This window comes from Pezoporus wallicus, unplaced genomic scaffold (assembly GCF_028554395.1).
Source record: "Pezoporus wallicus isolate ANWC-B61680 ecotype Strahan unplaced genomic scaffold, APGP_CSIRO_Pwel_v1 scaffold_7392, whole genome shotgun sequence".
In the NCBI taxonomy this organism is placed as follows: Eukaryota; Metazoa; Chordata; class Aves; order Psittaciformes; family Psittacidae; genus Pezoporus; species Pezoporus wallicus.
The window spans coordinates 637001-656879 of NW_026639923.1; the positions used below are offsets into that span (position 1 = coordinate 637001).

Genomic DNA, 19879 nt, shown 5'->3' on the forward strand with positions numbered 1-19879 from the left:
TCCGCATCCCACCATCCTCCGCCTGCCAGGTTTGGAGGCAGCGCCGCGGCTGGAGCCGTTCCCCAGCACCATGCGGGAGGCTTTGGTTGCCATAACAACTGGATTCAGGCTTCAAAAATAGTAACTTATTTTTCATTCCATTTGCCTTTTGCCCTCTGAGACAGCTCTATTTCAGGACTGATGGTTCACTTCAGGTGCCCATTGCCAGCACCCCTGGCTGCAGCCTGGGGGCTTTGGGGATGGGGGCTGTTTTGTTCAACGCAGTTTATCGCTGTTTTCTTTCCTTCCCCTATTGAGGCCCAGAGAAAAGGTAAAGCAGGCACAGGCATCATGAAACAGCCTTTGCCAATGCCTCATCATCGAGCAGGTTGGGGAAGGAGCTTGACAAATACCTTCTCAGCTAAGTGGCAGGACGTGGGAGAGGTTTTCAGAGATGATCTCACTCTGCATCTCAGCCTGGACCTGCTGCTCTCAACCAGAGATTGGCTGTCCCAGATATGCTGAGAAGGTCCTCCTGAAGATGGGCCTTATTTTGTTCCCCCCCTGCACCTCCTGGATCCTGCTGTCACCAGCATGATCTCCAACAGGGTCTTCCATCCATGATGGGAAGTGTGCAGGAAGGCTCCCAGCACTGGAGAACTAGAGTGCTTCTTGTGTGCGTTGTGGACACCCCACAGTGCAGCTGGAGCATCACCCCTTTTGCATTCCCTGGGGGGATGAGCTGCTTTCGGATGGCCTTGGAGAGGGTCCAAGGATTAATTCATGCCTTGAATTAAGGGATTCTTTAATTTTTGTCTCTTTTGGCTTTTGGAAGAGTTGAGTGTACTTTATTTCCCATGGAAACGGCCATACAAGCATAACCCTTCATGTTGAGAAGTCCTCATCTGCTCCACCTTTCTCTCATCATTACAGCATCAGCAAGGAGAGGTTGAGCTGGGGGGAAGCAGGAATCTCCTCCTCCACTTGCTGCTGACCTTATGTCACCTTTTTTGTCCCTTAGATGCTTAGACCTGAAGGTGCCTGCAATCTCTGGCATACAGTGGGCACGGATGATGCCCATATGAGCCCCCATTACCTTTTGAATCCCCTTTCTAAGCTGCCCAACCTCAGATGTATGTTGGGACATCACCTGCTTTGAAAGCCTCCCTGGGTGATGGAGAGGGTGGAGCAGTGAAGGCTTAGGGTAGAGATGGGGTGAGGATTCTGGGCTCTTCAGCCCTTGCCTTGCTTTGCCCCCCTTCTCCTAAGCAGGGAATTGCATCCCCACCCATGGACACCCCACAGCGATGGGGCTGGGACAGAACCACCCACCCTGCCGGGGCCTCTGGAAAATAATAGAGAAAACACAAAACCAATTAAAATCAAATCAAGAAAAGCCAAGCCGACCCAACCAGCTCCCTGGGGAGCCCTGCCCTGGGGCAGGCAAGCGATGTCTTGGTACCCATCCCGGGGGACCCAGCCATGGAAGGGATGGAGGGGGGGCTGCTTGCCCGCACTCGCCGCTTCCTCCCCCCCCAGCTCCGCGATGCTTTAATCACATTTTCAATTCAAATCTGCTGCTATTTGATCCGCCGGGGGTTGGCGGCGGGGAGGGGGGAGTATTTTTAGCTGTGCTTAAAGCTGCCGTGGCGGCTGAGGGAGAGCGGGCAGGTTGCTGTGGCCGGGCAGAGTTGGACGGGATCCCCCCCCCCCCGCTGCCGCCTCCTCCTCTTTGCACATCCGAGGGCGGCAGCGGGGCTGGCTCCCCCCTCCCGGAGGTCGCCTTTGTTTTCCCCGAGTCGCTCTCCCGAGCAGCCGGGGGGAATCGGGAGGGGGCCGGGGCCGGGCTGGACCAGACCGGCCGCCCCTTCTCCCGCTCGCCCCGCGGCGGAGTTGGTTCGGTTCCCCCCTCGGGCGGCTCTTCCCGGCCGCCGGGACCCCCCATGGCACCGCCGCGATGTTCGTGTCCCGGCTCCTGGATTTCCAGAAGACGCGCTACGCCAGGTAAAGCCGTCGGTGCGGCGGTCCCCGACCCCCGGGTGCTTGCGGAGCCCCAGGACAGCCCCAGCCCCCTTGCCCGAGCTCGGTTCCAGCGGGGGACGGAGCCCAAAAGGACCTTCAAAAGCTGCTGAGAGCCCCAAAGCACAGGGCAGGTGCGGGATGCTCTTCTGGGAGAAAGGTACCTGCTGTTCTGCATCCCTAAGGGATTCTGAGCATCCTTGAGAGCTGTCGCTGCCTTTCGCTGGGTCTAACTTCGCTGTTGCTCTCCCGCTGCTGGGGGACCAGGACCCTGGGGACAGACCCTCTATGGAAGGACCAGGGTTGCCCAGGGTCCTGCATCACCCGAGAAGCCCCCTCGGGGTAGACCTGGGGGCTCCAATGCAGTGCACCGGTGGTAGATCCTTCTCCCTGCTCCGTGAAATACCTGGTGAGGTTTTCCAGCAGCAGGGACTGGTCTGAAAAGCCCAGGAGCGCTGAGAAACCTCACGGCATTACCTGTGTAGGGGGAAACCTGAGGACTGCTAAGCACGGGTCAGAGGGCACTCGGCCATGCACGCTGCTGGGGGATCAGATGTGGCCTTTAGGAGGGAGCTGGTGGGTGATGTAGGGACATCAGTCACCCACAGACCTCCAGCACAGCGGGTGGCCAAGGATGAGCTGGATCGTGCAGTGCTGTGTGCTGCGCAGCCAGATGGGGCTCAGCGTGGTGCTGGGGGTACTCGGGTTTGCACTGAGGACATGCTTTGCTCCCAGCTCCCTCTGACTGCGTTGGGGATGTTTTCATGGCTGCAGAGGGTCCCACAGGCTCGTGCAGCTCCTGGGGACACTGAGTTCAGCTGCTGCCATCACCAGAATCCCAGTGGTCCTTTAGAGGCAGATACCAGAGGGAAACTCGAATGGAAAGAAGCAGCGATGGTGTTTCTTGCTTGCTCCAGGCAGGAGCATCTCTGAAGGATGCTGGGCTGGGTAAGAGCAGGAGACCTCCCTTCCACCCCCTAAGCCACCAGCTCCTCTCCTTCCAGGTGTCCCATATGGACAATCCATGCTTGCACTTCCGAAAACTGTGCTCAAACCCCATTTTGATCCTACAGCTGCTTCCTAACCACTTCTGCTGTGGGGAGATGCAGGAGGTACCTTCTGCACATCATCCAGTTGTGAAAACAGAGAATTCAAACCCTTTTCTCCCTGCTGGCATGTGGAGGATAGCACCATGGGAAGATGGAGCCAGGCTAAAGGCTGTACCCCCCCCAAAGCATGAGGACAACCATGCCTTTGCCCACAGCAGTAGTGCAGAGGTTCTTTCAGGGTTAGACAGCAGAAAGGGGCTGCTTCCCTACCTCAGTCCCCCCAAGCAGAATCCATCTGCAACCTGTTGCTGGATTTGTCCAAAATGAAAGCTTGTTGTGGTCCTTTCTGGAGATGACTTGTTAAATGGGGATGAGGTGTTACAGAGAGCCCACATGCAGGGCAGGGGCTGTGGGACACAGGAAGGATTCGGTCCACAGAGCATCCTTCATCTCCCACAAGGTACCAGGGCTGGATGGGCAGCAGAAGGAGATGAGTGCTCCCTTGGATTTCACCCCAAGGCAGTCAGCAGCACATGATGCTTCCTCCATCACCTCAGAGATCCTCTTAGCCTAGTGCTTAAAAATAACAGTTGGCTAATCCCTGTTCCCCCCCTCACTCCACACACACCAGATGGGGATTGGGGTGAGCAGGAGCCACAAGGCTCGCAGTGGCACAGTCCCTTCAAGGCATCAGAAGCATCCTGGAGAAGCTTTTGCCTGTGGCCTTCCTTAAGGAAAAATAAAGGCAGAAAGTTTTCATTGTGGTGGAAAAGTCTGGAAGAGCTTCATTTTTAGCACAGTTTTATCTAATTTTGAGTGAGGAGCAAGAAAGGAAACTTGGACATCGAGATACCTGCCAACAGGAATAAATAAAACACAGCGTGTTTGATGGAAGACCTGTTGTGTGCAAGCTGCAACGAAGGCACCGGGCTTTGAACAAAGAGATGAAAGGCAGGAATCAATGTGAGAGCGTTCAGGAGAAGAGAGGATGTGGGAGCCAGGAGAAAACTCAGGGCTGGAGGAGCACTGAGGAGTCCCCAAATCCTTCCCAGCTGGGCTTCAGAGAGAGAGGATTGTGGCTGTGGCAAAGGGAAGGCGCTGGCACCGTGGTGGGAACAGGGGATGCGTGGCAATGCTGCTCGAGCAGGTCATGGTTGTAAACGAGGCCCTGTGGTTTCTGCTCTGCTGTGGGGTGCAGGAGGCTCCTCCATTACCTGCCACCATGGGGAAAGGGAGCTGAGAAGCACAGTTGCTGCAAGGCTTCCCCTGTCGCTCACAGCCTGCGCCGTGGCAATGATAGTCATCTCCTGCCGACAGGCCAAATTCAGCCGTGACGCCAGCAGCAGCATGCGGTGACAGGGTGCAAGCAGATGCGATTCCTCCTGCTTACCCCACCACCAGGCTGTCATTCCCCTACTCTCCCTCCACCCTTTCCTCTCTTCCTCCTTCCTCCCAGCTCACCAACGTGGTGTTGGCTTCCTGCCCCCCAAGCAGCAGATCAGTGCAAGTGGCATCTTCATCACTTAAACACATCGGCCAGGTTACACTGCTCCCTCCCTCCACTCACCACCAGCTTTGACTCCACTTTGGTCCACAGATAGGGACCAGTGCCTCCTCCCTGCATACCTTCTGTGGGGCTGCAGCTCAGCCCAAATCTCCCTTCAGGGACACAGAATGCTTCCCAGAGTTCAGCCCTCCAAAGCCATCATTGAAAGGAAACATGATTAAGTGGGATGCTGCTGTGTCTGGCCAGCTTCAGCGGCTCTGGAGCTGCAGGCTGTGCAGGGCACTGAATCATCCTAATAAACTGATAGCAGTTCACGATTGGATTTGTTAATGTAAAAAGCTCTACATCTTATTGCGTCTGCTTGTCTGTGCAGAGTAACACAGAGAGGAACAGCCAGGAAAATCCACATTAATTTCTCAGCGCAGAAGCAGGAGGTTAGGGGAAAAGGGGGCCTCAATAGGTGCACGGTCCAGGCTTGTCTTCACCTGCCTGGTGTCTGCAATGTAGACACCGCTACCTCCTCACCAGCACAAGGGGATGGGAGATCTGGACGCTACACTTGCTCACAAGGAAATCATAGAATGGTTTGGGTGGGAAAGGATCTTAAAATCATCCAGGTCCAACCCCCCTGCCTCTGAGTCTGGAGAAATACAGCTGGGAAAACCTCCCTTCTTGCTCTCTGCACCTGCAATTACTGAGCAAGGAGATATTTGCTGACTCCTTCTCCAGCATCTCTGGGCAAGAGAGGAAGAGAACCACCAGTAGGAATAGGAGAGAGAGAAAACATTGGGGTGCTCAGCCCCCAGACATGATGAAAACAATGCCAGGCTGCCAGCCTGAACACAGCTATCGCATTGGGAAGATCTGGTCCCCGTTTGCAATGAAAGCGCAAGCAGCCCTCGCCTGCTCCCACACATATTGAGATGCTTTCCAAGAGCTCTGCTTCCCCCACAGCCAGCGTGGGATGAAGCAGCGAGAAGGGAAATGCTTTCAGTGTAGGTATTGCAGCTCAGAGATGCTCAAGAAGCAGGGGTTCCTCACCGTGCGAGCACCATCCCCAATCCCACCATCCCCAGTGAGATCTGCTAGCTTGCCCCAGCTGAACAGATCCCCTTGCTGCAAAAGGCACTGCTCCAAGAGATGGGGAGACCCCCAGAATCCCCAGCATCATCCAGTGTCACCGGCCAATTCCATATTGGTTGCTCTGTTGCATCAGGCTGACTCAGATACCCTCTTGAGATGGCACTGGTAGGATTCATCTTATGTCTGCACCCAGGGTGCAGTTATTGGATCCAGGTACTTAGAAGGCAACAAGTACTCAAAACCCCATTTGCAATGGGATAGTCCCTCAAAATGCCCCATTCCCTCCTTTTGGAGGGCCAGCAGGACAAGCTCAGGTGGGGAATCATTGCACTGGAGTGGGCAAGCCAAGCCCTGTGCCTTGCCCTTGTGCGGGAAGGAAGGTCTCTTGGGTGCCTGGGAAACACATGCCCCATGGTTTCCTCCCTCCTTCAGCTGGTGTTGGATATCAGCCTGATGTGATTCTTTGGCCAGCTTCCTATGGCCAGCTTCATGGGGTGGCAGCCAACGCTATGCATGGGAAATTCAAGCCACTTCCCAGCATGGCAGGTCACTGAACACAAGAAACAGGGATCTCCCAGGGCTGCTCCGAGGCTTGCCTTCCTCTTCCCTCCTCCCTTCCCACACTGCTCCACAGGAAGACAAAGCAATGCAAACCAGCTACAACTCCTACAGGAAGGAAGGGAAAAGAACAGGACTTATTTCAGTTCATTGCTCTTACGAGGTGCTTGGCTGCAAAAGGAGATTGGTTGAGTACCCAGAGAGATGCTGTGAGGGGATGAATGCTCAGAGCAGGGGCTGAGTGAGGCAGAGACGTGACCAAACACCAGAGCTCTCCCTTTGGGGTTGTCCAGATGTAATTGAACCTCAATGCTTTTATGCAGTGAAGATGCAGAGCCTGATGAGCTCTATGTGATCCACTGGCAACTTCTCATAACGTGATAACACAAGCATCATATTCCTAGATGTTTACTTCAGATGCCTATTAGTTGAGCCAAGCAGTGCTGACCTTTGGAAGAGTTCAGATCCATGTCTGTTCCAGTTTAGAGCCCAGGCTTGCTGCTGGGGAAAAGGGATTTGAAGCAGAGAGAGATGGGCAGGTCAGGGGCAAGGAGCACTGTATTAAGCAGCACACTCTGGTACTGCAGCACTAGACAACAACCTGCACTGTCGCAAACACTAATGGAAATGCTGGTATCTGCTTGCTTGGCTGGTGGAATTCATTATTCTCCTTCTGTGCCTTTGTGGTCCAGAGGCATTTGCTGAGTAATACAGATATCATTTGTACATGAGCATCATCCAGGAATCCCAAATAAGAGCCTGTCTCAGGTTATGGGGAAACCTTATGGACCTGAGAAACAATGCCCTGCCCATGTCATTTCAGTCACAGAGACAGGCAGGGTCAGAGGCTGGGGAGGCTCCAGACCTCAAACTCTTCACTTACCCTCCTTGGGCTGTTGTGGAGTTTAAGCAGGCAGAACCAGCTCAGGATTTGTTCCATTATCTTCTGCGTTTAGGGCAATGCAGGCAAGGCAGCAAGGAACAACTTTCCAAACAAGCAAATAGTGAATAACAGAGAATCTTCAGCTCAGGAATCAGCCCTCCTCACATTCACAAGGCACCTGGGACATCGGAGTCATTGTGACTAATCAGCTATTGTTGTCTCACGAGTACCAAGTGAAACAAGAAGTCCCAGCTCAGAAAGTAATTTGGGAAACACTCACCAATCCCATCTGTTGTGAATAAACAGCTCTGCTGCAGCTTCAGGGTCATGATTTGTCTTGGAATAGCTGGAGATACCATCTACATAAAGAGCAGGAAGCCTGCTGGAGAGAAATACCCCTGCACAGAGAATGGGAATACAGACAGTTATGACCATGCTGGGAATTACCTGCTGAGTTTCCACTTACCAGCCAAGGCCTATGGATATATAGGGGCTCTCACGGGTGCAGAAATGGTCTATGCCTGCATCTGGATTGGAGCCTCCCATGTTTGTCTCTGCTAGGATGAGGAGCAAAGAACAGGATTTAGATACAGCCTCAGTGTGTTCAGGGAAATAGCAGCACATTGTCTTCCTGCCAGTCTCAGCCCCTCATATATCCACTCCTGCAGCAGCAGGATGTGCCAGGGGAGTGTATTCTCTGTCCCTTCATCTGTGCCTGCAGTTCAGAGCCAGGTACAGCACGGACAGGGCTGAGCACATGGTCCCTGTCTGGGAGCATCTCTAAGCTGGCAAGCAGACTTGTTCATCGTTTCTCATGGCACACAGGCTCTGCAGTGCCAGGGGATGGTCTGCAGCCAGGCCAGGGTGTTACCACATGTCAGAGTGCTGGGAACAAGCAAAACTGGGATGAGGGTAATCAGAGGTGATGAATGATGACTCAATCTGCAGCCTGTTTCTGGAAGCAAGGCTCACACTGGGGGCATCCATCTGGGCAGGTTACTCCAGGAATCTGGTGATCTGCTACTTTACCCCTAAGAAAGGCTGAGAAATGCTGGTTTAAATAAAAAGCCTTTCATTTCCTGCTCCCTACCCAAGCTGCCAGCTCTTTACACTATGCCAAGAAGCAGCACAACAGAAAACACTGCACTGTTTTGCTTCATCAGCCCTCCTGCCTCTTCCCATACGGGATGAGCTGGAGTCAAAGGAGTAGCCTATGGAGCAGGCTTGCCCCATCTGCCCCTTCTCCCCTCACCAGGGAATTGACCTGCAAGCTTAACAGCACACAGCTCAGCTTTCCAAAACAGGAGCACCATATGTTCGTGTAGGAGCATGTAAGCACTGAAGAGCAGGGATGGAAACAGAGGTTTCAGCTCTTAATGGGGTGCTGCACATGCCCATGTGGGTGGCTCTGCAGATGGTGATGCTGGGCAGCATCAGCCTGAGCATTTCTGCTTCCAGAGGCAAACGTTCCCATGTTAATGGGTAAGAAGGAAAAACCAGGATTTCTCAAGTGCTCTTGGGCTGGGTAAGGCAGCTTTGTGGTACTGCAGGGTCTGAGGGCTCTGCACTGGGAGCTGAAGCCTTTGCCATGTTACCAAGTGACAAAATCTATGGCCTGGACCTGATGAGGCCCTGACTAGATCCCTGTGGTCCTGCTCTGTCTCTTGGATCCAGCGATTGCATCCCATACGTAAGCAGCACCGAGGGCCCTGCGCTGCATCATCACACAGAGCTCCCCAGGCCTGAGCTAATTACAAGCCACAGAGGAGCTCAGGGGGATGAAGCCTCTTACCAGGGGCTGCAGCTGTAGCATTACCAGATTACAGGTCAGAAGCAGAGCACATGCCAAGCCCCAGCTTACAGGGATGCCACCACTGCAGCTTGCATGGAAGCACAAGTGTGAGGACCAAGCACTGGGTGTGCAGCCTCTGGGCCCATTAGGGCAAATCCAGACCATGCACTGGGAGGGGTCTGGGGCCAGCCTGCCCTACAGGGACACATCTAATCCACTGATGTCACCTCAGGCATCACAACACTTGCTCTACCAAGGGGCAACCCAAAGGGTCCCAGCAGGACTTACCACTGCTGCCGGTCAGCATCCAGCAAATGCTTTCTCCGTCCTTCCTCTCTAAGATGCCACCATGAAAATACAATCCACTTCCATTACCCTAAAAGCAGTTAAGATACCAGTCACAAAGAGAAGGAGAAATCCCCTCTCTTTGCAGTCAAATCCCCAGGAGCTGCCCCATAGGAACACAGATCCCTGGGACAAGAAGATAGATACAAAGCAAACCAGCATCCAACCTAAGACATTAAACCAGCTCCTTAGCAAACCCAGCCCTTTTATAAGCTATTTGCAGGTGAAACTTGTAGATATTAGCTGCTCTGGGGAGATTCACATCACCTGGGAGCACTGTAGGATATGCGCATTTAGTGCTTCATGGGTTGTGAAGGGGATGTGTTGGCTCTTCAAGTGTGGCAGCCATGGCAATGTTCAGGGGGAGCCTAGCTCCTCAACACATAGATGCACAGCCACGTGTCATGTATAAAGCCTGGTTTAGAGCAGGGCTGGGAATGTCATTGTGGGACTGGCTTTTTCCAAAGGCAGGGATGAGCTGCTCAATGGCACCCCAGCTCATGCCTCCCTGTCCGTATCATGTGTGTATGTACATATATATACACGTGTGCATATATATACACATCCTATGTGTAGATGTATGGGTATATTTAATATATACCAATACCTGAGCTATATTTCCTTTATTTTGCACCCTCTTTATGCTATCCATCCACCAGCTCACCTGAAGGATGACAAATTATTATCCTCACTCGGAGAGGGATAAAGGCAGGGAGAGGGAAAGGAAGTGATGTGGCAGAGGCCAGCCAGAGGGTCAGGACTGAAGGCAGAGCTAAACCCCATCTCTCCTGAATCACATCCCAGCCTGGGTCTCCATCAGGGCTGTTCCCACCTTGTGTGTGTAGGGCACAGCTCTGCAAAGTGTCCCATGGCTCTGCCTGTGTGAGCGTGTGGTGCCCCTGGAGTGGCTGATGGAGGTTGTCTTGGTGTTCAAATGCTCACACATGAGCCCTCCTAAGGAATACCTTAATCCCCATTTTACCTTCTTCTCCCTTACCCTGGCAAAGCAGGAGTGATTTTCGAGGTCAGAACTTTGTTCTTGGATAAAAGTCCTTATAAAACTTAGCAAACGCTCCCAGAACCACAAAAAAACATAGTGGGAGAAAGAGAAGGAGAAAGGAACAAGCCTGGGAAGCTGGCTCTGCACTTTGCCCTGGCTGCCTGCGACAAGGGGCTCTTTGTTCCCCTGGCCGGAGCCTGCTGCACTGGCCCTTTTCAGTCTCCCTCCCTGGGAAAGGGGCCAGGGGGAAGCAGGACAAGCAGGGCAGGGGAAAACCCTGGGGCTGCATGAATAATCCCTGCTTGGACCCCCACCAGGCCCCCTATCTTCATATAGATGGTCTGTATAGCATCTGCCAGGAGCAGCACTGGGAGTAAAAGGTGCCTGGGAGCCCCTCAGGTCTCTGCTTCCCATGTGGCATCCCTGAGAATGACCATGCCCCTGCTCCTGCTGTGCAAGAGGTGTGAAAGGTTTGTGTCTTTTGGACTTTGCAATCCTAAAGCATCTGCTAAAATGCATTGAAGCATCCAGCCAAGGTGTAATCGCCTGTCTGCAGCTTCCCAGACCCGCAGTGTTGAATGAGCCATGACATAGAATCATAGAAGAGTTTGGATTGGAAAGGACCTTAAGATCATCCAGTTCCAACCCCCTGCCATGGGCAGGGACACCTCACACTAAACCATCTCACCCAAGGCTCTGTCCAACCTGGCCTTGAACACTGCCGGGGATGGAGCATTCACAACCTCCCTGGGCAACCCATTCCAGTGGCTCACCACCCTAACAGGAAAGAATTTCCTCCTTATACCCAATCTAAACTTCCCCTGTTTCAGTTTGAACCCAACACCCCTTGTCCTATTACTACAGCCCTTGATAAAGAGTCCTTCTCCAGCATCCTTGTAGCCCCCTTCAGATACTGGAAGGCTGCTCTGAGGTCTCCACGCAGCCTTCTCTTCTCCAGGCTGAACAGCCCCAACTCAGCCTATATTCACACAGGAGGTGCACCAGTCCCCTGATCATCCTCGTGGCCTCCTCTGGACGTGTTGCAACAGTTCCATGTCCTTCTTATGTTGAGGACACAGGACCTGTACCCGGTGCTCCAAGTGGGGTCTGACACTGTGGCTTTGCCCAGGCAGTGTAGGCTGGATGCTGTTATGAACACATCTCCCTCATCTCCTCCCACCCAGGGATACAGCCAGGGTATCCCCAACCCTACGGATGCAATGACATGGAGCAGGCGATGGCTGTGGATTGAGCCAGCCGGGCAGGAGTCTTCCTGCAGGGATCAGAGCTAAGTTTGGAGAGGTGTTTCTCTTATTATTGCATTGAAAAACCCCAGAGCTCTGCCTGGCTGCAGCAATTCCCTTTCTCCTGATCCCAGTTGCATACAGCTGGGGCTGGGAAACACAGAGCAGCCTCCAGCCTCTCTGGGCTTTCATCAGCTCTAATGAGAGTCGCAGGTGCCCTTTCCAAGCGTGTCTCTGTCCAGGTTCAGATTTGAGGCTGGTTTGGTGCACCACTACAGCAACTTTCTGCAGGCTGGGAACGCTGCAGGGCTCCCCATGCTCTGCCATCACAGGGATGGCGTGAGCTGGATGGATGCTTAGCATCCCAGGATGGTCTGGGAGACAGATAAAGGAGAGAAGAGAAGGTGAGGGAATGCCCTCTGCACCCCTGGGGAGCAAGGTGCTGCAGAAGGACTCATCCTGCCCTGCCAGAAGATGTGCAAACGTCGGCTGCTCCCACGTTTGTTTGCACAGCTCCGCTCCTGAGCACAGAGGACCATGTAATTGTGTCCAACTACCCCTAAAATACAACCCTGGGTGCTCCAGGAGGAGCTGCTGCAGCCAGGCTGGCCCAGCACTGTGCAGCCAGGTCCCACCTCTGTGATGCTCCGTTTCCCATCTTTCACAGGATGATGCTTATTAGAAAGCAGGGCAAGGAAACAAGAGCAGGTCAAAAAGAAGTCCCTCCTCAAGGGTATTTCTCCCTCTGGGAAACGCAGATGCTTGCAGTGTGCTGCGCCAGCACGGCTTTGGGCTTCAGGGACACACATGCTGTCTGACCTCATCCCATGGGAATGGCTGGGGTGGCCCTTCCTGGCCTCTCCATCCCTGCACCAGAGACAGGGAGGATATCTGCGCCCCAGGGATCCCTTTCCAAAGGGTCTGGATGTCCCTCAGCCCTGTAGGAAGGGGCTGTGGAAACCAGCCCTGCCTCTGCTCCTTGTTACTGCTCTGAAGAGCTCAGAACAGAGGGGAGACGGTGCAGGGCTTTGTTAAAACAAATAAATCCAAGGAAAAGGCCTCGGAGGCGTTTCCTCAGCAACCGATGTCACGCGGGATGTCTGGCCTTCCCCTGCCCGCCGCCTTATTATGGGAAGGGAAAAGAAAGGGAAGCAGAAAGCAGAGGGGAGCTGGGGACAGTCTCCTGGCAACGCAGGGGACAGCAATGTCCTCCTGCCAGAGGACACGGCTCCAGCCTGGCCATTCCTTGTGGTGGGAGCGTCGGGATGAGGGGGGCATCCCTGGTGTCCCATGGATGGATGTGACAGCACGCCGGGCACAAGCACATCCCGAGGGATGCCCAGTCCTGATAAGTGCTGATTTACCCAGTGTGGGTCCTCCACTGCAGCACAGTGGGAGTTTAGCCCCTCTGCTTTCTCCTCTTAATCCATAGTTTATGGATCACCACCCATCTTCCCATGGTACCAAGGTCTGGCAGCAGGCAGGGCAGGGGCTGGGGACAGGTTCCCTGGCCTGGGTCTGTTGTGGCCACACTCCCCCTGGCCTCAAATCCATGTAATTTGAGCTATTTAATCCAGCCTGGCTCACTTTTAATAGGCAGCAGTGAGCAGCTCATTCAGTGGCGCTGAGCAAGGAGAAGCCAGAAGAGTCTGTATGGATGCGGGTGGCTCAGGGATGCGGAGAGGGGACCTTTCCTGCCTTCCCCAATGCCCTGCATCACCCTGTGCCCAGCAGCAAGGTCCTGCCAGCCCCCGAGCCCCCTTGCTGGGCACAGCTCAGCTGTGAGCCCCACCACAGATGGTGTCAGAAGTGGAAGCAAACAGGGTCATAAAGCAATTAGTCCAGGTCCGGAGGTGCAGCAGCAAAGTCTTTAACCCCCTGATTACCAGATCAGGCAGGGAAGGATCACTCCCTGTTTGCCTGGTTCTTATTCCCTTCTGCAAAGCCTCCACTTCTGGCCCCTGCCAGAAGAAGATGCTGAGTGAGGCTTTGCTCTGACCTGTTACCACAGATGCATATTTAATTTGCCTCTTAATGCAGCTGCACCTACCTAGCAATGGACTGGCCAAGCCAGACACTATATTTTATCCCTGTGTGTTGATCTGACAAGAGGAAATCGATATGTTCCTCTGAACACCAGGAGCAAGCTGATACCTCAGACTAAGAGAAACGGAAATAAAGCTATAGGTTTCCAAGGGAGGATGGTGGGGTTTTCCCTGCAGTAATCTGTGCTGGGATGTGTGGGTAGGAGGTAGCTGCAGGTGGTACCCAGAAACCAAAGGCAACATGGGGATTCAAGGATGCTGGAGAGGGACTCTTCATCAGGGACTGTAGAGATAGGGCAAGGGGTAATGGGTTTGAACTGAAACAGGGGAAGTTTAGATTGGATATAAGGAGGAAATTCTTTACTGTGAGGGTGGTGAGGCACTGGAATGGGTTGCCCAGGGAAGCTGTGAATGCTCCATCCCTGGCAGTGTTCAAGGCCAGGTTGGACAGAGCCTTGGGTGCCATGGTTTAGTGTGAGGTGTCCCTGCCCATGGCAGGGGGGTTGGAACTGGATGATTTTAAGGTCCTTTCCAACCCAAACCATTCCGTGATTCCTCCAAACCCCATCCTCTGAGTGAGTTCCTCTCCATGCTTCTCGCTGCAGGTTCATGAATCACCGCGTCCCATCCAACTGCAGGTACCAGCCGACGGAGTATGAGCACGCAGCCAACTGTGCCACCCATGCAGTGAGTCCCTGTCCCCACCCCAGGGCTAGGTGGGATGGTGCTCAGCTCCCCATGGATCCTCTGAGGAACTTCAAGGAACTCCTAGAAATGCTTATGATCAGCCCTGCTGCTGCGGGTCTCAGGGCTGTGGTGAAGCAGATGGATGCTGAGCAATGGGATGCTCTCCCTCCTTCTGCCCTGGGAAGCTGATGTGCATGTCCCTTGCTCTCACTCACCATGCCCCCAGGGAAGCTGGCTGCCGTGGGCTTAGTGGAGCAGGAGTATTTTGCAGAGCTCCATGAAAACAGAGTGGTTTTCACAGCAGGGATGGTGACAGGAGCCCCATGGGGCTGCCTACACAAGCGGTCCCCACATCAGGGTTTCCCTTAGGAGCTGGCAGCTCCCACTCTGAGTCCTGGGGGATGACTCGGGGGTAGCCATCCTCCTTGTGCCTTCCTCCTCCTCATCTTCACCTGGAGAAGCTGTTTTGGAGCTGCACCAAAATAGAGGGGAAAAAGCCTGCCCCTCATGGGTGGTGGCTTTGACCAGGAGCAAAAGGAACACCTAAAAGGCAAATCAGAGACTGTACTGTAGCTGCTAGATGGAAATGCAGAGAGTCAGCAAAGATTTGCTTCTCCTTTCCAGTTCTGGATCCTGCCCAGCATCCTTGGCAGCTCCATCCTCTACATCCTCTCTGATGACCAGTGGGAAACTATCTCAGCCTGGATCTATGGCTTTGGCTTGTCCAGCCTCTTCATTGTCTCCACCATCTTCCACACCATCTCCTGGAAGAAGAGGCATCTCAGGTACCAGCCCTGTTTGCTGGGGGTTCAGGAGAAGGGGGAAAGGGTCCAGAGGCCCATGGTGCTGCAGGCTGTGACCTGTCTGTCTCTGTCCATCCCACAGGACGGTGGAGCACTGCTTGCACATGTTTGACAGGATGGTGATCTACTTCTTCATCGCAGCATCATATGCTCCCTGGTGAGTTGCTGGGGAGTGGGGGCCATCACTTGCCCTCCCCCCGGATGGGAGAAAATCACAACAGCTCCAACAGATAGGGCTTCCCTCTGTGGCTTTGACTCTGCTCGGGGCTGTACCCCACCCCTTTCCTCAAAAGCTTATCTTATAGATTGCAAGCCCTTTAAGTTGAAGTTGCAAGCTGGGAAGACCTTTGATGGGATAGCCATGGGGCACCTCTCTGCCCTAGATCCTCACCACCACTTGGGTCTTGCAGGCTGAACCTGAGGGAGTTGGGTCCCTGGGCTTCCCACATGCGCTGGATCATCTGGATCATGGCATCTGTTGGCACCGTCTATGTTTTCTTCTTCCATGAGCGGTGAGTGCCGTTACTTGGCTCTGTGCTGGTGGGTATTGCAGAGCCCAGCTCTGCCAGCCCCTATAAATGCCCAAGGATGCAGGGGAGAGCAAGAAGGATGGAGACAGACAGACAGGTACAGTGTTCCTGGCAGTCTTCTGGTCAGCTGGAAGTGGAGAATCGGACCACGTCCTTCCCCATCTGTATTCTGGCTTTAGGAGCTTTGGTGGCAGGGATGCGGGAAGAGGGATGTGGGAAGAGGGATGCGGGAAGAGGCACGCGGGAGCAGGGACGTGCTGCTATGAGCTGCTTCTTCCACATGGTGGCACCAAACGGAAAGCAAAAGGCTCCAGATGCCTGTCCCCGAAGCCCCAGGCTCCCAGCCCTGAGCTGGCAGCTCCGAAGCCAGGGTGAGGGTCCATCACCCCGGAGCAGGGTGCCAGCCCCGTCGCAGTGGTGTGGCTCACACATGAGGACACGGGACCTGCCGAGGTGGCACTTCCAGCCCTTTTCCTATAGCACTTACAAGTGTAAAACTCAACGCTCTTGCCTCCAAGCAGCTTCTCTGTCGGTCGCAGGTACAAGCTGGTGGAGCTGGTGTGCTACGTTATCATGGGCTTCTTCCCTGCGTTGGTCATCCTCTCCATGGTAAGCCACTGCCGGGAAGCACACGGGTTCAGCGCAAGGGGCATATCCCAGCAGGACTCCGGAGGGTTCTGTGGTGGATAAAGCCAGCCCCAAATACGATGTGGCCCAGCTTGGTTTTGTAAGTGCTTTGGGTCCCCACCACTGGACTTCCTACCTGGGCTCCATCGCACTGAAGTCTTCCAAGCCAAGCCAGGGTGCTGGGTCCCCATTGCCTGGCTGGAGGGGAGGGTGCAGCAGAAGGCAGAGAGGAGGACAGGGATGCCAAGGCCATCACTGAGCCCTATCTCCCTGCTTGCTCCCAGCCCAACAGGGATGGCCTCCCGGAGCTGGTGGCCGGTGGATTCTCCTACTGCCTGGGCATGGTCTTCTTCAAGAGCGACGGCCGCATCCCCTTCGCCCATGCCATCTGGCACCTCTTTGTGGCCATTGGAGCTGGCATCCACTACTATGCCATTTGGAGGTATCTCTACCGGCCTGGCACGCTGGAGGCTAAAACATCCCGGTAGATGCCTTAAAGACCAGCACATGGGGGCATAAGGGGAGCAGGGAGACAGCCTGTGCCACGGGCTCACCCTAAACCACCCACTAGCCCCATGGGCAGTGCTGGTGCCCTTCCTGCACAGCCAGGAGAGTCTGGAGGTGGATTTTAAACAGACTTTCCTCTTTTAACCTTGGGAACTGCTTGGATTTTGGGCACAGGTTTTGTAACACAGTGACCCACCAAGGGGCTGCTGGTGGCAGGGGAATGAATGACCGTGTGCCAGGGGCTTGAGGGGCTTCACTCACTTGCCTGGCCCTGAGCATCCCATGGGGTCCTTGACCCCACCTGCCCCTGAATAGTGACACCCTGGGTTTGGCTACTGAGCCCTTAGCATGGGCCACGCAAGGGACTGGAGGAGTTGGGATGAGGGGAGAGATACAGCCCCTTTCCCTTGGGATGCTCCAGCCTGGGAGGGGGCACATTGGCATCCCTGCTCCAACCGGGCTCAGCTCCTAAATGGACCTAAATCATGCCAGCATTAACCACTCCCTCACAGGTTCTCTATGGGAAGGTCCAGGGACAACAAAGCCTTATATGAGATTGAAACTAGGACCTCTTCCAGGGCACCCCAGAGTCCCCAAGCACTGCAGAACCCTTTCTCTCAGCCAGTATTAGGTGCACAACTCAGTACATCCCCCCCGAACGGGCCCGGGGAGCCCACCAGGATGTTTTGTCCTTGGGGTGCTTTGTTTTCCTCTCCAATCTCAGTGCCGTGGCACATTCAAAGCACAGCCCCGCTCCCAGGCTCTTGCCTGTGCCTTCAAGCAGGGAGCAGAGGGGGGATCCGGATCCCAGCATCCGCCTGGCTGGGGTCAGCCCATCCACATCAGGGGATTTTTGTTCTCCTTGAGGGAGGGAAGCAAACCTCCTTGGATTGGGATCACGGGGCTGCCTGCCTTTTCTGCTCCCATTCTGGTGGTGAGCCTATTGCCCATCATCATCAACTCCACTCCTGGGAGGATTTCTGGCGTTCCCAGAATTGATGTAGGGGAAAGATGCATCTGCGCGATGCTTGGAGGTGAGCTGAATGGGGAGGTCCTAGTGATGCTCGGCTATTAAACACCTAACCACAGCTCCACAGTGCTGCTTTCCAGGGTACGATAACAAGACATGGAGCACCCATCCAGCCATCAGAAGCAGCCTGATAGTGCTGGAATGGGAAAACCACACTGGTCCTGCTCCCCAGGCTGCTGGAGCTGTTAAGGACTGGTCTGTGCTGGGACCCCGCACAACATCGCTGCTCTCACCCCTGCCTGCACAGTCCTCAGGAGCCCCTGGAGGCATCGATTTCCCATCAGCTCTTTTCGGCCTCTTGATTAATTGTGGCTGCAGCAGCCTTGGCACAACGGGGCAAACGAAGGAGATTTATGGCCACTGTCCCACGTCTCCTGTTTCTCTGGTAGCCAAGGAGCTGAGCTCCAGGCTCTGCTCCGTCTCCCACAGAGCTTAGGTCTCCCCAGCCTGCATCATCCCAGGACCAGCTCTGTATCGTCCATCAAATGACCAAAGAGACAGCATCCAGATGCTCATCCCCTCCTGACTGTGGCTGTGGTCACCAGGGCAACAAAAGAATCCTGTGGGTTTTCACTTCCATAGGCACAAGGTTCCTATAAGGGGCTCTAGGTGCATGCCTCTGCCATAGGGCTGCTGGGGGGTCTCTACCCAGGGCACCCCAAATCAGCCTTTGGGCTGGGTCACCCCTTGGGGTGATGGGTGGTCCTAAGGGACAGGGGATGAATGACCCAGTGTGAGCCCAGTCTCTGCTGCTGCATGTCCCAAGATCCCATGTCCAATCCCTTGCTCCATCATCTGCTGCAGATGGAGGGTGGAGGATAAGCTGTGAGTAACCAGCAGTTGGTGGAGCATTTTGGGGGTTGAAATAGCAGGATAGGAGGTCCCAGAACAGAAGATGCTATTTTTTTCTGCCTGGCAAGTCTTTACCCTTCTCCGTGCCTCAGTTTCCCCATCTGTAAAATGGGGGAGAAGACAGCAACCTACCTCACAGGGCTCATGTGAGGACCCTGTGGAGCACCTGAAGGACAACCAGTGCTTTACAAACGCGTGCTTCAACTTTAACCAAGGGGGGGGACACCAGATTCCCAGCATCACCGTGGGGCATGGTGACAACAGCGGCTCAATGTGCCTGGCTCTCCTCCTCTTCCATCACTAAATCCCACTGGGAACAGGCCATGCACACAGCAGTCAGGGGCTGAGGATGCCCAGGGACCACCGTTGCATTTCGTTCTTCATCCCAAGGGATGAAGCTGTTTTGCCATTGGGGCTTCTGGCTCTAAATGCATCCTGGGGGCTCCTGAGTCACAGGGGGGTGCCCGAAGGACCTTTCCGAAGCCACTTTATCCCAGCCTCCTGCTGAAAACCCAGGGCAGGGCAGATATCCAGGTGGGAATGGGTGGCTGGGCTCCATTGGGGACATCGCCACGCTGCCTTGAGCCCAGATCTGCCAAGTGGGCTTTGCTATAACTGATAAATCCCCCCTCTTTTCTTGCTTCCTAAATCCTTCCCTTGCAAAGCAGGGAGCACAGAGCAGGTTATGGGATTGTCCTCCTGTTTTATACTAATCCTAAATGACTCCTAACGTTGAGGATGTCTGCGGAGGAGGGTCCGAGGGGCCTTTTTAGCATCTCACGTTTTCACTGTCCATTCTTGTTCGATCAGTCTTTTATAGTTAACACAGTACTGGGTCAAGGAAACACAAACGTACGGAAGATAACGCTAATGACTATTGCTTCCTGTGGAGTAGGATTGAAATAAAAACTCAAGATACCTCACCGATGCCTGTTTGTTATATCAAAATGACTTAACCTGCAGTATGTGGAAATCGACCCATTTTCTATGTGACTTGGCCCATATGGGTGAGGAGAGGAGCCACCTATGGTGATGGAGCGCTGAGAACTGACTCACTTTGATGCATGGATGGCAGTGCCATCTTCTGCCTTGGCTCGCTGGGGGACCCAGTGCTGCTGCACCCTTCACACCACAGGGAAATCTGGGAGGCCATGGCCTGGTTGAGCTCCAAGCTGTGGGGTTTCCTTAAACAAGAACAATTGGTGGCTGCTGATGGCCCCATGCTCAGTGGTGGCGGCTGAAGGGCTCCCCAGCACCTCACCGCAGTGGTTTCGGTGCCAAGCCCTGCACGCATGCTCTGGCCCTGCCATCTCCTCTCCTGCTGTAGCTGAGCCAGGGG

General features: G+C 54.4%; 1 protein-coding gene across 2 annotated transcripts; it reads left to right on the forward strand.

Moving 5' to 3' along the window:
* The first annotated feature begins 1716 nt into the window (after nucleotides 1-1716).
* Nucleotides 1717-18761, forward strand: MMD2 (monocyte to macrophage differentiation associated 2). 2 transcript variants are annotated; one of them, XM_057416935.1, is made up of 8 exons: nucleotides 6115-6167; nucleotides 14104-14191; nucleotides 14816-14976; nucleotides 15077-15151; nucleotides 15405-15506; nucleotides 16064-16133; nucleotides 16436-16593; nucleotides 17237-18761. In XM_057416935.1, the coding sequence occupies exons 1-8, from the start codon at nucleotides 6115-6117 to the stop codon at nucleotides 17655-17657; spliced, it is 1128 nt and encodes a 375-aa protein (XP_057272918.1). In that variant the 3' UTR covers nucleotides 17658-18761. The 2 variants fall into 2 exon arrangements, with proteins under 2 accessions (XP_057272917.1, XP_057272918.1); XM_057416934.1 differs by lacking the exons at nucleotides 6115-6167; nucleotides 17237-18761 and adding an exon at nucleotides 1717-1983 and having other exon boundaries at nucleotides 14110-14191; nucleotides 16436-16876.
* Nucleotides 18762-19879: the final 1118 nt, after the last annotated feature.

What these genes read in the sequence shown, in the direction of transcription:
- MMD2 (XM_057416935.1), top strand. Translation starts at nt 6,115, where the DNA reads ATGGCCAGCTTCATGGGGTGGCAGCCAACGCTATGCATGGGAAATTCA. An exon ending in TGGAAGAAGAGGCATCTCAG is followed by an intron (nt 14,977 to 15,076) that starts GTACCAGCCCTG and finishes TCCATCCCACAG; the next exon opens with GACGGTGGAGCACTGCTTGC. An exon ending in GTTTTCTTCTTCCATGAGCG is followed by an intron (nt 15,507 to 16,063) that starts GTGAGTGCCGTT and finishes TGTCGGTCGCAG; the next exon opens with GTACAAGCTGGTGGAGCTGG.